This window comes from Opisthorchis viverrini (genome assembly GCF_000715545.1).
Source record: "Opisthorchis viverrini unplaced genomic scaffold opera_v5_457, whole genome shotgun sequence".
Lineage (NCBI taxonomy): Eukaryota > Metazoa > Platyhelminthes > Trematoda > Opisthorchiida > Opisthorchiidae > Opisthorchis > Opisthorchis viverrini.
In genome coordinates this window covers 63,845-78,974 of record NW_008752120.1, presented here as the reverse complement: position 1 = coordinate 78,974, position 15,130 = coordinate 63,845, and the positions used below count along the sequence as shown (strand labels likewise).

Genomic DNA, 15,130 nt, shown 5'->3' with positions numbered 1-15,130 from the left:
TCAATCGTTAGGTATCACGGGATATCACTGAATTTGTTAATGAGTAGACTGTTCGTAGGACATTCCTACCATATATTCCATCAGCTATTTCCTCGTCATCGTAGTGTGGTGGGGCTAACCATTATGCGAATTTTGTTGAAATTGGGCCAACGCTGATTTGGTAGTGGCAACACTGCAATTATCAGAAAACATGTCACATTAGCCCCACAACCGTACCAGAGTTGACGGGTTTTTCCTTTCCATAAAGTTTTCAGAGTAGTACTGGGAGAACATAGACCCCTGGTTAGCATTTCATAAGACCGATGTAAGATCACCGATAATCACGAGACTCTGCTGCACCGCGATTTGCACTTTGATGTGCAAGGTTCAGAGGAACAAATATGAAGAAGAGCCAGAGTTGACGGAATAAGCTGATGAGATCTCTCCGTGCTCTAAAAGCCCCTCTGGTGGTTCTGTTTTCTATACCATTCTGCTGCCTCGAAAGTTGCAATCGGTTGTGCAAAGACAAGAGATACCTCCTCTAAAGAATGTATTATGGCACTGTGAACGTCACTCATTTACAAAACTCAGTGTTCCTCCCAGATGCAAGACTCCCTTCTTGTTGCATTAAACACTATATCGGTTGTCCTGGTGGCAAGTGTGCACACTGAACCCCATCTTTGCTCCTTAATGAATTGGCTGCTGGATTGTCCCTTTCATGTATGTTAGGGAAAACCATAATCCCACGGCGTGAGGCCTGTTTGACTACCAATTCGATGCTGCATGCCTTTCAGAAACATTGATCCTTTGGTTTGGTTCAAAGTGCACCAAAATACCAAGGATGGAGGTCTCGTACGTGTTGTACCGTGATGGCTTAAATGCTAGCTCCGGGCGGCACGGTGTGGTTTCTGGTGTTGTTAGACGTAGCACGATGGCCTTCTCCTTCTGAAGTCTGTATCAGCCAAAATTATGAGAATTATTTTATAGACTAATCGGTAATTTTCGTGATCATGGCCGTCCACACTTCCACTTCTTCATAGAACGTCTCCGTCAGGGACGATTTGTATGATCATCTATCATGATTGGTCAACTGTATATCCAGTCGCGATATTCTGGTGGTTGTTGTTGGATGGAATCTCAGAATCCACCAGTCCAGTTTTCACAGCTTATTTTTCAGGACAACCGACTCATTCCGGGAAGATCTTACGGATAACTTCTTAAAAATAGTTCCTGTCATGGAGACAGCTGCAAACGTTGGTAATTATTTCCGCCCCTGTAGACAAATTCAGGTCAACGACAAGGTGGGCAAAGTAGTATTTTGAAAACTGACGGTCAGCTAGCAGCTGTCAATGAAGAAATCCAACGAGGCGAACTGAACACATTGGCTCATTACTCAGCCGAACATTCAGCCACCAACTACCCACCAAATGCACTTTAACATCGTACGCAGTTAATTGTACGCCTTTAGCTAAGGTGAACTGGTTGTATTAATCAAGCTACTAAGAAACAAATAGTCTTCGGCTGAAGATAATGTCCTGTCGGAACTCTGCATAGCCAGTTTACCGGCCATTTCCTAACCTCACAGGACTATCAGCCTGACGGGCTTAATGGCAAAACTCATGGCCATACTATTACTGTTCTAGTCAAGCTGAATCAGGGGTTTACGTGGAGAATACGTTGCGTGAACCAAAGGATTCAACTACGGTATGTTTTGCACTAGTCCTACAAGCCCCGACAACCGGCCATCGTTTGCTTCGTTGACTTTCATGCGACATTTTATTCAGCCGATAGAACATCTCATTCGTCCATCTTCAAAGTTGATGATGTACCAGACAAGCTGCCGAATCTCATCAGAGTCTGATATACTAGTACAAACCCCGACATTCGAGGGGAAGAAACTGAGGTGTTTGATCTAAATTTCGATGATGAGCGAAACTTCACATTTTTACTGCTACTCTTCGATGTCTCGATGGACTACACAATTTTGCACGATCGCAGCCCTTTCAATAGAGTTAAAATAGGTCCTGTCAAGTGAATCAAAGAGCTTAATTACACTGATGGCATCGCCGTCCTTAGCAAAGATCTGACAGAAATGCAAGCTATCCTATCGGTCATTGATTGGACTAAGAATATACCTTAAAAAGACCGAATTCTCCTTCGGAACCATGGATACCTGATCTTGTCTGCCACCTGTCAACCAAACCCTCATAAACGAGGTAGAAGCTACCAGGTTTTTGAACATTTTCTCACTCTTGAAAAATGGTCAAACACTACTAGTACTTAGCACTTGCTTAGAGTGGAGCCATCGTATGGGAAAACAATATAAAACCGGTCTGCCTTCAGTTAGGTCTGACGTTGAACTACTTGAGGTAGTGGAAAATAATAATGGTTAAGCTGTAGCACCCTTTCGGTGCCCCACAGCCAGTTAGACGGTAGAGTAGAAACTGGGTAACGTTTTACTGGAAGCTTGTCGCCGATGGTACTGTATGCCTAACAGAGATCTGGGGTATTCACGGATCTTCTTCAGGAGAGATTTGCACAACTTAAGTAAGCTTGGATTATTGTCCTTGCAAAACGTTCCTGACACATCGGTCACGTGCTGGTTAAGGTTTACGTCAGCCGATCTCACGATTATCTCATATTTTTGATTCCTTTTAATGCCAGAGGCATATATTCGATCTGAAATAAGAAGCTTTTGTTAATGTTTTCTGAAATAAAATCCCAGGTTGTTCCAAGATTCATTGAAGCCGGTCGTTATATCCCAAAGTTCCTTTGCAGAGTAAACGGTTCTATTTACACGAGTGATGAAAATTCTTCGACATCAACTGCCAAATTCATCTTGCTTCCAAAAAAAGAAAGTTAGTTCAGTTCCCAGCTGATAGCATTAGAAGATTTGGGATGTTCCTCTTTCACTCAACCGCGTCAATATACCAATGCATGGACAGCCGGAAGAGTGAGCTTCTTTTAGGCTGCGCAAGCTTGTCTAAAAAATACTGGGAATCACGGGCAAGATTTCATCTGCAAACTTCCGTATCAGAAGCTCATACCATAAATGTTACGCTTTTTTGCAATCGTTTGGGCGTTGTTATTGTATCAGCTGTTCACTGAAGAACTGAAAGGCAACACTATGAAGTGCCAGTAATAAGTGACAAAGTGAAGAGTTATTCTCGGGACGAATGTCATTTTTACAATGGAGTTAAAGTGGACCGTGGCTACCGACGCCAGTTTACATTCGTTTTACCACTGTGTGCTCTTAATGGACCCAAAATTAGCAGTGATGATCGTACTGCATTCAGCATAGAGAACCGATAGAACGGTGACCATCTATAACCACCATTTTTGAAGGTGGCATTTTCGATTGCATTTGGCCATTGCCGCGGGTGATTCTTAAGCACATTGGTTGAATCTCCGTATAAGGTTGAAAGCAGTTAATTCGGGAGTCTGACCGGCCTTCCTAATACTTTCCAACATTTCCAATTCAGCAGTAGCTGTCTTACATGAGCAGTTCTGCTTGATAAAAGTCTCACCCTAATTTCGAAGAGCAAACCGAATTCCGGCTAGATAATCAGTTAGTTGACAGGTGCAAGACATATCTACAAATTGATGTAATCAATACACGTTCATGAAATAGTCCCCTAAACTAAGCATAAACTTAAAGTTGACCATGATTTTAACAGACCATCTAATTTCAAGATTCGTCACTTCGGTGTTGGAGTAAGTATGGCCACTTTGGACACCACATGGTGATCTTAGCCTAGCTTTATTGTTCATTAGGGGATGTAACTTTGATTTGTGAAGAGTGTTGTATACCACCCCTCTGACAGGCTATTAATCTAAGGGATACAGTTTACTCAGTGGCGACGTTTTTTTATTTTTAGGGTGTTCATTTGTATATCACGCCAGGTATGCTTTGCATTTCAGTCATGCTGACTATTCTCTTTAAAAATGTAGAGGACGCTGAAAATTCGCCGTACTCATGTAGGTCAGTAGTTTGTATTTGCCTCAAATGGAGAACCGCCGTTAGATCTGTGGCCCTCAGGGTTAGACGTTCCACGCCTGATAAAACAATACAGTCACAGCACTTTGGGGTATCGAACATTTGTTTTATTCTTTTTTTAATCATTATTGGTGTGCATCTCAAGAAACATCAGGCAGCTCCGCAACCTCCAGGCAAGCAGCTAGGCACAACTTTTTGGCCACGAGTAGTTGAGCAGCGATGTGACTAAAGACATGATAAAGTAGCACGAAATTCACGTCATGTGTGGTCATGTGTTGACTGGCTTCCCAAGTAGTGAGGGCTCCGAACGAATAATTTACAAGTTGCTTGAGCCTTTTTGCAAAGTTCCTCACACAAGGAATTAGGTAACACAGGCCCTAGTGATGTAAGTTCCATGACTGGGTAATGAGTGGCACTATAATATATTTAAGTGCTCTCCAGTCATTGCTAGAAGACGGCTCGTAGCCGAATAGCTTAGAGTTCAACTACTATCCGGGAGGTCGAAGGTAAACAAAGTTCACGGAGTTTTGTGCAATGCGCATAGCTGATCATCTTCGAGTAATACTTCTATGCTTTTCACCGTGAATCGTTCTCACTTGCAGGAAAAACGCTTGGTTAAATTTTTCAAACGTCTTTATACGGTGAACAAAACGGTCACGATAAACGAAATGAACTTTTGTCATTGCTACTTCAGTGGAATAAGGAGTGTGCTATTTCAGTGGTGGAAAAAGATAGGGAATAAGATGCTGTAAAGCTAGATCGAATGGTCCTTGAAAACATTAATAGTGAGCCTTGTGGCTAGTGCATGGGTCACCTTAATACAAACGCTCTTCTAAAAGGAACTTCCGAGTGGGACGTGTGAAAATTTATCGCTTCAGAGCAGTCTGATTCTGGGAACTGGCGAATTCGGTAGGTTTACAAAATAGCGGGGTGTCCCCCAAATTCCCAATTATACTGGATTCAGCTGTTTTATTCCACGCAGCACCAGTGAAGCAACGTACGCGAAACTGGAGCGACCCGCTAAAAGTTGCACAAAGGCAAAGTTTGAAATTAAGGTACTCACACCCACTTTTCACGTGACGGACTTGTAGGTTTTCGGAGGAAACAAATACAAAAGATGGCGATTAAAATACTGGTTTATACTTTTGACGCGTCCAACCCCATTTACCAGTCATAATGGTCAGTTTACTGACAAAATCAAAAGGGGGAGAGGTTAATCTGATAATAACTTCCCGAAGCAGTACTTTGATGACCAGCTTACATACGCATTCAAATGTGTTCTCACTCATAAAGTTGACTGCTTTGAATGACTTTTATGCAAAAAATAATGTCCTTTTCGTTCTTTCCTAAAGAAGAGCTATCAACTACAGAATCCCCATGGGGCTTTCAGATTTTTTAAATATAATTTTTGAAGCCCTTTAAACCGGATTAAGTTGAATTACTACCAGCTGTGGAAATCGATGGGCTTGTATTCTTGATTCAGATTATTGGTGATGCAGTTCAGAGTTTAGACGATGCGGACATAAATGAGTTTAGGTACTTGGGTGTTTTCAGCTGTGTCAGCAAGTTTCAACCACAACATCATGAGTAGTGTAGAGCATTTAGCCTGAGAAAGTGCTGGCGTTTTCCCTCTGTGAACATGTCGTTGGTACCTAGCCGAAAAACTGCGAGTAGTGTCTAGCCGTAGCTGGAGGATGCGTCGCTGAATGGTGCGAGCAATTAAACGTCTATTTGCATGCACCGTGAAGTTAAAGTGTTCAGCTGTACGTGCTGACATGCTGACGACTTTAGAACTGTTTCGTCTTGTTCACTTTTCTGTCCTAGTTCCTCGTAGTTTACTATGTGTTCAAGGCGCTTGAGTGGATGCTCATGCGGCTGGTACATGATATCATCCACTATGTGCACAAATGTTTATTGACGTAGTTCATTGCGACAGACCATTTTGAAAACCAAGGCCCTTTCAGGTTTAAACAGGCATTTGTAAAGCGACTCCAAGAATGGTGTCGTCACTTTGCAACTTTGATAGGCAAACACTAAGTTGTTACACAATTTCAGAAGCGTTCTTTGATTATTTGATCAATTTTTGGGCAAAATAATAACAGAATTTGGAGGACAATATGTTTTATTAGAAGAAATCATATATTTGGACAGGGTGTTGCGTTATTATCCGACAGGTTTGAAGTCGTGTAATAAAACTAGCTTATTAGCTAAAGCCTAATCCTATTTCATGATACTTACGCCCATATCCTATATACACATTTCCTTTTTATTACCATTTGGAGGCCACGTTCGGATTTAGGTAGCTGGATAGTGCTTCACTGTAATTTTATTGGAAGGTTGGTCATTACTGAAAGATCACTGAATCCTGAAGAGCACGTTGCTGTTTCTTCCAACGATCTAGCGGATAGATTTTTTCAGTATCCGATATCTTAGATCAAACGGAGTGTGAAATTTATCATACAAAGTAATAAAAATGAACATTTTTTGCTGGTTTGAGTAGTGCGCATTCAACAGCACATCATAAGACAATAATTATTAGATATTGTTACGCCAGATATACCATTACAACAAAAGTAGTAGTAAAATTGCTGAGTATTTCTTACTCATAACTTGATTGGACGGAGTTTCTACTCATAACCTATTAGAACCATGCACTGAATTACAGTCTACCCATCTCCAAAAGCCAGTTTTTGGAAATGTAAACATGGTCGTAAAGATTTTAGTTGATAGTTCCGCAGCATCTGGTTTCAGTTGAGTGACCCCCTGTATAAACAAACTGTACAATTTTAAGTTATTCATGTGCGCCGCCTCAAGTAATATGGAACAAGGCAGCCTGCTACTGCTAGAGAAATAAGCGGTTAGAAAATTGATTACCGCGAAGTTAGCCTGGAAAATAGGTTCTTTATTTACCTTAGCAAATGTCTAGCAGAATAGCACGGACGTAAACTGTAACAAAATTTATGTCAGTGAATGCAAATCACTACGAATACATGCAGAAAAAGGGGCTAAAATATGCCAATTTGAGTGATGTCGTGTCAATTCAAAAATTATTTTGAGCGGACACAACTTCAGACTTGTTTGTTTTACGTTTCCGTCGAAGATAAGCTGAATTGTATTCTTGTGTCAATACCATCAGGAAATGTTCGTCTACTACACTTCTTTAAAGTATTACTAAAGGCATCATGAAAGCAATCACCGTGCACTTACTTGCCGACTAACCACACCATAGCATCATCAGGTGTTTTTAATCAGCATTTACATTTGTTTTAAGACTAGCCAGTGCAATTCGTTGGCTAAAATTAGACAGTTACGACCTACTTTATATTACTTGCAGTTCTTTCTTTGACAATAGACATTAAACCTTCCAGGACTGTTTCCACCCGAGGTGTATTTAGCACGTAAGTAAAATAACAGTCAGCAGTTATCGAGGTAACATGGCATCATCTTAACATCTGAAGAAAAGATATTAAATGGACTGAAACCTTTCAACACACTATGACAAAACAAACGATATTTTGCTTATCATTGTGGAAAGAGAAGTGTACCGATAAGGTGTGAAAATTGACAGGACATCCTGAAGGTTTGACATGCCTGCCACCATTCGTAGATTTTCTTTAGCACAAAAATTCAGGTGAAATAGTGCACATATTACCAGGCTAAATGAAAATAATACTAAAAATCAAGGAATGTTGTTCGCTAACTTGCGAACACTTACTATCACCAAAAGAGGTATAAAGATCAATTCGTCTTTATTCACTCTTTGATTTTACCAGACAATTGTGATCTCTAGACCGAATTTGCTGTTTTGTCTTCGATACGCCAAAAAGGCCATTAAAAATGGAAAAGTTCCCAAACTCACTCAAAAATGCCCTGACAATGGCATCGATTATCTGGAACGCTAGCGCGTTAGCGGTGCGTGTAATGAAAACAAGGTTAGTTTGGGAATTGCGGAAAAACTTGCCTACAATATTTTGAGCGTGGTATGTTGTGACATCCTGAATAAATGAGAACCAGTTTGTCGTTGGCAAAGCATATACATTGATTCGCTGTTTTTCGCGCTAGCGGAAAACTTGTCCTTACATGATGGAGCGTCCCTAGTCAATGAATCCATGTTGCCATAACAGCCCATAACTAAACAAAAACTACGGTCACTCTGTTATCTTTCGCAAGTGTTTCATGAGAGTGGGCCCCGTCTTGGATAAGCCAGTACATAAAAATCTTGTTGGCAAACAAATCTAGTGCATAGGTTCTTGAATCAGTTTTCTGCATTTCCCCTTGAATCATTTTTGAGTATGCCACATAACCCCACTATTCAAATACAGTAACGTGTTGCTGAACTATGGGTACCAATCTCTGTAGACACGCTGCACTGTCTGTCAACAAATGAATGTGAGTAGTTTCATGCCGGTTAACACCTTATAAATAAAGGGCATTTCTTTTTCAGAACTGAGCCACTCTAACCCCAATCTGTCAATCAGGAACATGCTAAGTGCTGTTTTCGTCCCTTATTTCGCAAATCAGCTGGCTTGATTACAGAGCATCGAAAAGACACCTATCCGTTGCATAGAATTACCAAGGCGTATACTGGGTGATATAACTGCTTTACACTGATACCATTTCAGCTGCCACGTACTATGTAGCCGCACATTACACTATTACAACGGACCTTATACAGAAAACCGTTCAGTGGTGCTTTGCTCAAATCCATGGAAAGCGAAAACTTCCATATACTAAGGCCGCCTCCAAACGGATTGACATTGTTAATTGACAGTTGGATTTGAAAACCCAGCGATGTGATTCGCTTATTAGATCTAGGTTTTTGCACTAATCTCGTTATCATTTAACCATGCCGCATGCAGTAAGCACCATGCGGTTTCCAGTTTGATACGACACTTGGTTATATTTTGGATGCCGTGAGGTTGTGTGGTGTGAATAAGCACTGTCTCAGTAAACACGCCACCGGTGGCCACCACCGGCCAAGGGTGGCAAGTAGGGGTGGCACAGTCACTGCTTATACCGGTCTGCCAAAAGTGGCGATTCAAAAAAACAATTTGGTGCAACTTTGTTGGCTTTTTTCAAAAAAGTTTCAGCACTCGTAGAGGTCAAACTAGGCTAAATGTTGCAATCGTTAGTTAGCTGAGGCACATATACCGATAATCTACTGCGTCCTACAGTACTCGGTCTCACCACCCAACCTCACCGCATCTGAAATATAACCGAAAGTGGTATCTAATTAACGTTTTTGCCACCTTTGGCCGACAGGCGCTACCGGTGGCAAGCGTAACATGACGCTTAACCGCTGCCGAACAACAGTGGCGTGTTTGCTGAGAAGTTGAACCAGGCGTCCTAATCACCTATAGGGACATCACCCCGCAGAATCAGGAGGCAGTGCAATACAAGCTCGTTTATACAAATCATTGTGCACAATGCAGGCCTTAGTATTACTTGTATTTCCTCACTATCGTGCATCAACGTGCGAAAAATGACGAAATCACCATATTCCATTAAAAAATATGCTCCCGTAAGTTACGTGATCTCTCACTATTCGTAGCAGTGGGTAAAATCAAGTTACTATTAACAAGAAATAGGTTATACTTAAACTTATACCTGTGACTGGGTAAGAGGTGGACCAAGGTATGCCAGAATAAACTAGATAGATGAACGTACGTCTAATCATGGCTGCTGCCAATAAAATATCGTAGGAAAATTCGAATACGGATGAAATGACTGCCCAGTAAACAATATCTTTGTCAGTCACTGAAGTCGTTGCGTAAACTAGCGCAAAATGAAAGCCGTGGTTGATTAACTGATAAACAGAGGGATTAGGATTGGAAAGCACTTCAGGGAAATTCAGACCAAAAGAGAGAGAAAAGAATACGTATTAGAAATCTTGGCTTTCTTTTGTGGAATATACTAACTCTGAATAAGCTGACTTTGTGAGATTCTGATAAAGCTTTTCGAGAAATCGCAAGGTGCTCTGGATGTCCACACGGGTGTGGCTGGCTGTCTCACAGTACAGGGATTTCAGTTTTATCAAGTCTGGTCCAATAGTCCGTTTGCAGGTTGCTTGAATCTGTCCACTTTGCCTTCCACAGGAAATTGGTAAGACCGACTGGGCAACAAGCTAAAGTTTAATAGAGGAAGTCGGTAAAACAAAACTTTGGTTAGGATAACGGAGAGGCAGGATAAATGTGCATACGGTGTACATAAATGCATGCCTTAAGGCTGCTTAAACTCGTCATTAAAACCAACGTATTCATCTGGACGGCAGCAGTTGCAAAACCGCGGAATTTCATTGACCAGTGGACCGAAAGTTGAGAGAAAATAGAAGGTGTGGCCATTTCTTCCAGGCTTTTTGGTTGGGCCTCCGTGAATGCAAAATCTTGTGCAGCCGTGGACGGGTAACTTGGCTATCTTTCTTGGGAAAAGAAGGCTTGATGAACTGTAGACGCTCCGGAGATTTTGCATTCAAGTTTCTATTTGTGCGTTTCGACTGCTGTTTTAGACTGTCAGGGTAATACAGACTTGTTTCAGCCTCATAGAAACCAGGTTTGAGAGTATCTTGTCCAGATTTAGCAGCCGCTGTTCATCAGGCTCTTTATTATGCAAGCGTGCACAACAGCGTTTTCCTGAACAAAAAGTGAACGCAAGGATACTTTTGGCGTTGGATCAAGGTACACAATAAGATGTCAGAGTTTTCCGTTCATCCGATAACTGCGTAAGCAGAGGTGACTTATCGATGACTGCAGACGATATTTTCCTTGGAATTTTGTTGGGGTGTAAGGCATAGATTAACTGCCTTGGGAAACGATCGTAATTTGGACAGGATTCAAGTGTAGAATAGCAGTTGTTGAGATTCAGTATGATGAGTTTGGTAAAGTCGTATACCATAGGGTTTAGACAGCAAAAAAAGATTCATACTGTTCAACTGGCGTACAAAGTTAACATGGTTTTATTTTTCATGGCATGGAAAGGCCAGTTTGGTTTATGTTTCAGAAAACCATGACAACAAAGCACATTTGATGGAACATAACTTTCCCCCTGTTGAATGTTTATGCTCTGATTTTTCTCGGGCTCAGATAATCCCACCAATTAGTTTATCATTTAGACAGACGGACCATAAGTCACCTTCCTGGATGCACATTTGATGGAACATAACTTTCCCCCTGTTGAATGTTTATGCTCTGATTTTTCTCGGGCTCAGATAATCCCACCAATTAGTTTATAATTTAGATAGGCGGACCGTAAATCACCTTCCTGGATTTGCGCTTTGGATTTTTTGAAATTCAATTTCTCTAACGGCATCACAGATTTCTAGCTTACACGACGTATATAATTGTGGTCGAACGTAAGTTGACAGTTGGGAGAATTCCAAGGCGTGATGTAGCAGTGCTGTCACTTGGTTCGTAATGCAAAAATCGCGAAACCATTTAGCTAAGCATTTTCTAAACTTTGAATTTATAGATTCAGATATTTTTCCATCGGTAATTCATGCAAAAAGCTGTCACCAAGTGCACAAGAGTATTCGAGTTCAGTTTGTATCGTGTTTACTGAATAACAGAACAGTTTTGCTAACCTAATTGTGCGCCATTTCAGTGCTGGACAGTAAAAGTTCCAAGAATTCGGGCGCTGTATATTATCATCTGTTGCGAATGGCAGGATAGATAACTGGATCTATAGAGGAGGATCACTAATGAACATCAGGAAAAGTTTATGTCCCAGCCTTAAATCTCATGGTACATAGGTGGGTGCTGTGACTAATCAGTGGCAATTTCACTCACCAGGATACGTAGCTGGTGCTCCAAAAAATTGTATTTTAAGTCGAAGTGGTATTAGATTCTTTAAAATATAGGACTACGGTATTTCTGAAGGAGAACATAAATTCTGCTTTGACGAAGAAAACACGTAGATTGCTTCGTGTGCTATTAGGCCCACTACCAATGGTTTCCGTACTCAATCGCTATCTTGCTTGTTTTCCAAAAATTAAATCAGAAATGGACGCCATTGAAACTGTCCGGCTGCCTTAGATGCAGCCCAAGATGACGTAATTATATCGTCATTCAACGTGATATTTAACAGAATTTATATAATGGTGATGATCCTCACCGAGTTTCGTAAAGTTTAGGTGATCATATTTCAAAACGTATTATGGTTTCTTGTGTTAACACCATGATTAACTTTGTTTAGATCAACCCTGATCTGAAAGACTATATTGTTGATATTGTAACCATGTCTTAATTGTAGCGTGATTATCCCACTGCTTGTTGTCCTGACATCTATTTTCCACAAAAGGCCGAGCCATATAGAATGGATTCAAATGTTAAGACGTTACTTGAGGTTTGGCAGAAATGTAGGCAGGGAATTACTGACAGAGGTGTGCGGTAATATAATAGTCATTGGTAGCTGTCTATTAGAAGCAATGCAAGCACTGAAATGATCCTTAAAATTAAACACTCAGTGGTTTCGTAGTGAGAAAAACATTTGCGGTTACATCTCACAAATTATTACCGGAATGACAGTAGTTTTTCACACTTGAGTGACTTATCACAGAATTGAACAATGAACAAGTTTTTAGGATGGCTGTGTTTTTCACCGATATATATCTCTGTGGTATAATATTTGTCAAATGGTTTCTCTCATGAACGAAGAACTGCTTAACTATGTAATAATTTAAGTGATTTGAATTGTCTCAACGGATGCTAAAACAAACTAAAGACCGAAATTGGGTGAGTTCGAACTCATCCACACACTTAAGCGCCTTGTACAAAGTCCCACATATCCTGTTAGGCAGATTTATAAACGCCTGCAGGAGTCAGGATCGTATCTCACAAACGCCCCAGGTAACCATGCCGATTGAGATGCGTGCTTTTCTTTGAAACAAGCATCACTGAACAAAAAGCGTTTCTTTAATCTCGGTAAAGTTGCCTTATCTGCCAGTCCATCGAATAACGTTTTGGTAGATGGTTATCCGTGCATTGTGACAGGGGTGGAACATCCCGACACGGCCGACTGCATAATTAAGTATGTTTCGTTTCTTTCTCCCGTTTTACCACTTTTCATCCACCCCATTAATTCTCTTTTGCTAAATGTTTTTGTGGTGAACAAATTGTCCACAGCTGTAAGTAGCTGTCCCCTCTCTTTTGTGCAATGCAAATGCGCCATGCTTCCATTCAATGATTTATTTGTAGTTTTCCCATTATTGCACTCTATACCGTGATGTTTTTATAATTTGATATGCCGTATCAGGCTTACAGTCTTTATAAGTTCCATGAACAATGCCTATGGTTGTGTGCAGTTCTCAGTTCTTTATGGATTGAGGGTAACTGTGCTACATGGCCAAAAGTTCACTCGAAGCACTTTTATAAGGCCGTTCGCCTTTATATGCAGCCGCCAGCTGGATCAATGAAGCTGAATTGCGGAGTCATTCGGACTTACGGTAGGTGTCATGTAGACCGCATTAACTTTTCAGATGATTTCAAAAAGGCTCGCGAACATGAGAGGAAGTTCCAGTACACATCGGACCTGGAGACTTCGGATGTAACCAGCCTAGTCGAAAGTAAGACTACCGTGTGTGTTGTCAAGACTTCTTTTAGGAATACCAGAGAACGAAGCCCCTCCCTCCCCATCAGTCCATCACCGAAAAAACCAAGGTTGATGGTGCCACAATCCCCGCCTTACCCCAGCTTCTTGCAGGCGACACCCCATGCCTTGTTCCCCTCAACTCCAGAGCGCATACCCCAGCATCCCGCACCCGTCCCGTCCACATCCAACCAGCCCGTATATATGATGCCGCAGACGGTGCACCGTCTGTTACATTACACTTTAAACACCGCTCCGGAGATCCCTATGTTTCCTGTTTTATCCCCACTATCTGCCCCTTTCTTCCAAACCCCAGGAACCGCAGCACTGCTCCAGCAGAACGAACAGCTGCACCGAAAAATAGACGCAATGGCGGAAGATCATCGATACCTGAAAATCCGCATTGACAACTCCTTGTTACAAGTCTATAGTTCTTCTGGAACTACCGGCTTTACTTTTCCCCTCCGGAGCAAACGTTCGTGGGACCAACTGGAAAGTAAGCTGCAGAGGTACCACGCCAGATTGAACTGGTAATTCAGTGTTGTTGATTTCATTTTTTGGCCTCAGGTGAAAAACTTCCGCCACCATGTCGGACCTAGTGCGCCTGTGTCTCCGACAAGCGTTGGCTGACGAGTTCGCCGTCAGTGTCACCTACGCCGGGTCTGTTGACAAACTTCCCTTTCGCCACACAAGACTCTGCACCCTAATCGAAGGTAGGCGATCAAAGATAACTTGCTCACTGTCATTTCAGAAACAGTTCTTGGTAACCCAGTTTCCAAAGACTGTTTCCGGCAGCATTTAGATAAGGAAATCCAAAAGTGGTTCGGTAACGCACGTCACCGACTGGACCAGAGAACTCACATGGATCAGTTGACAGTGAGTTTCGACTTTGCACTGGGACAAGTTTATCTGTAGTAACCGATACATCGAATGCTCATACATATGTTTTGTCACTGTTTCAGACGTCCATATTGAACCAAGAAGTTGAGATCATCGAATTGGACGTGCCTCCGAACTGACTCGGTTTGGTTGTGAAACCGTTGTTCTCTTATATCAAATATATTTTTATCCTTGTTTTGCCTTCTCTGAGATCCCGTTACTAGACTTATTTTCTGCAATGGATACGACTATATGCACGCGTGTGGTTACCAGTGTAAGTCAGTCACGTTGCGTTTGTTAACCGCAAACCGTTTTGCGCGATTATTTAACCGTTGAACTCGATTAATAAGCGGTCAATAAGCCATCAGATAGTCCCTCTAGGAAGGAATACGCTACGGCACCGTTATTTAGGTTTTCCGTGGCCCTACAATGCGGTTAATGCGTGGCTACGTATACTATGTTAAGCCGTTATGACGACGTAGGATGGGTCCAGTAACAGCGACTAACGGTAGTATGGTAGTGATTTCACTAACGAGGGTCATTTAGTCGTCCAGTTACCAGTAAACCCGGTTATTTAACTGTTTAACAACAGAAAAACCTGGTTTCTTGACGGTTATTTAACCAAGCAATAACCGGCAGACAGTTATTTGTCGGTTATAGAATCGAGAAACAACCGGCAAGCACGGTTATTTGACG

General features: G+C 41.6%; 1 protein-coding gene across 1 annotated transcript; it reads left to right on the top strand.

The window, feature by feature from the left end:
• Positions 1-12,672: 12,672 nt before the first annotated feature.
• On the top strand, positions 12,673-14,089 carry T265_11203 (hypothetical protein; the record flags this gene model as incomplete). Its single annotated transcript, XM_009177800.1, has 2 exons — positions 12,673-12,816; positions 13,223-14,089. The coding sequence occupies 2 exons, from the start codon at positions 12,673-12,675 to the stop codon at positions 14,087-14,089; spliced, it is 1,011 nt and encodes a 336-aa protein (XP_009176064.1).
• Between the last annotated feature and the right edge of the window lie 1,041 nt (positions 14,090-15,130).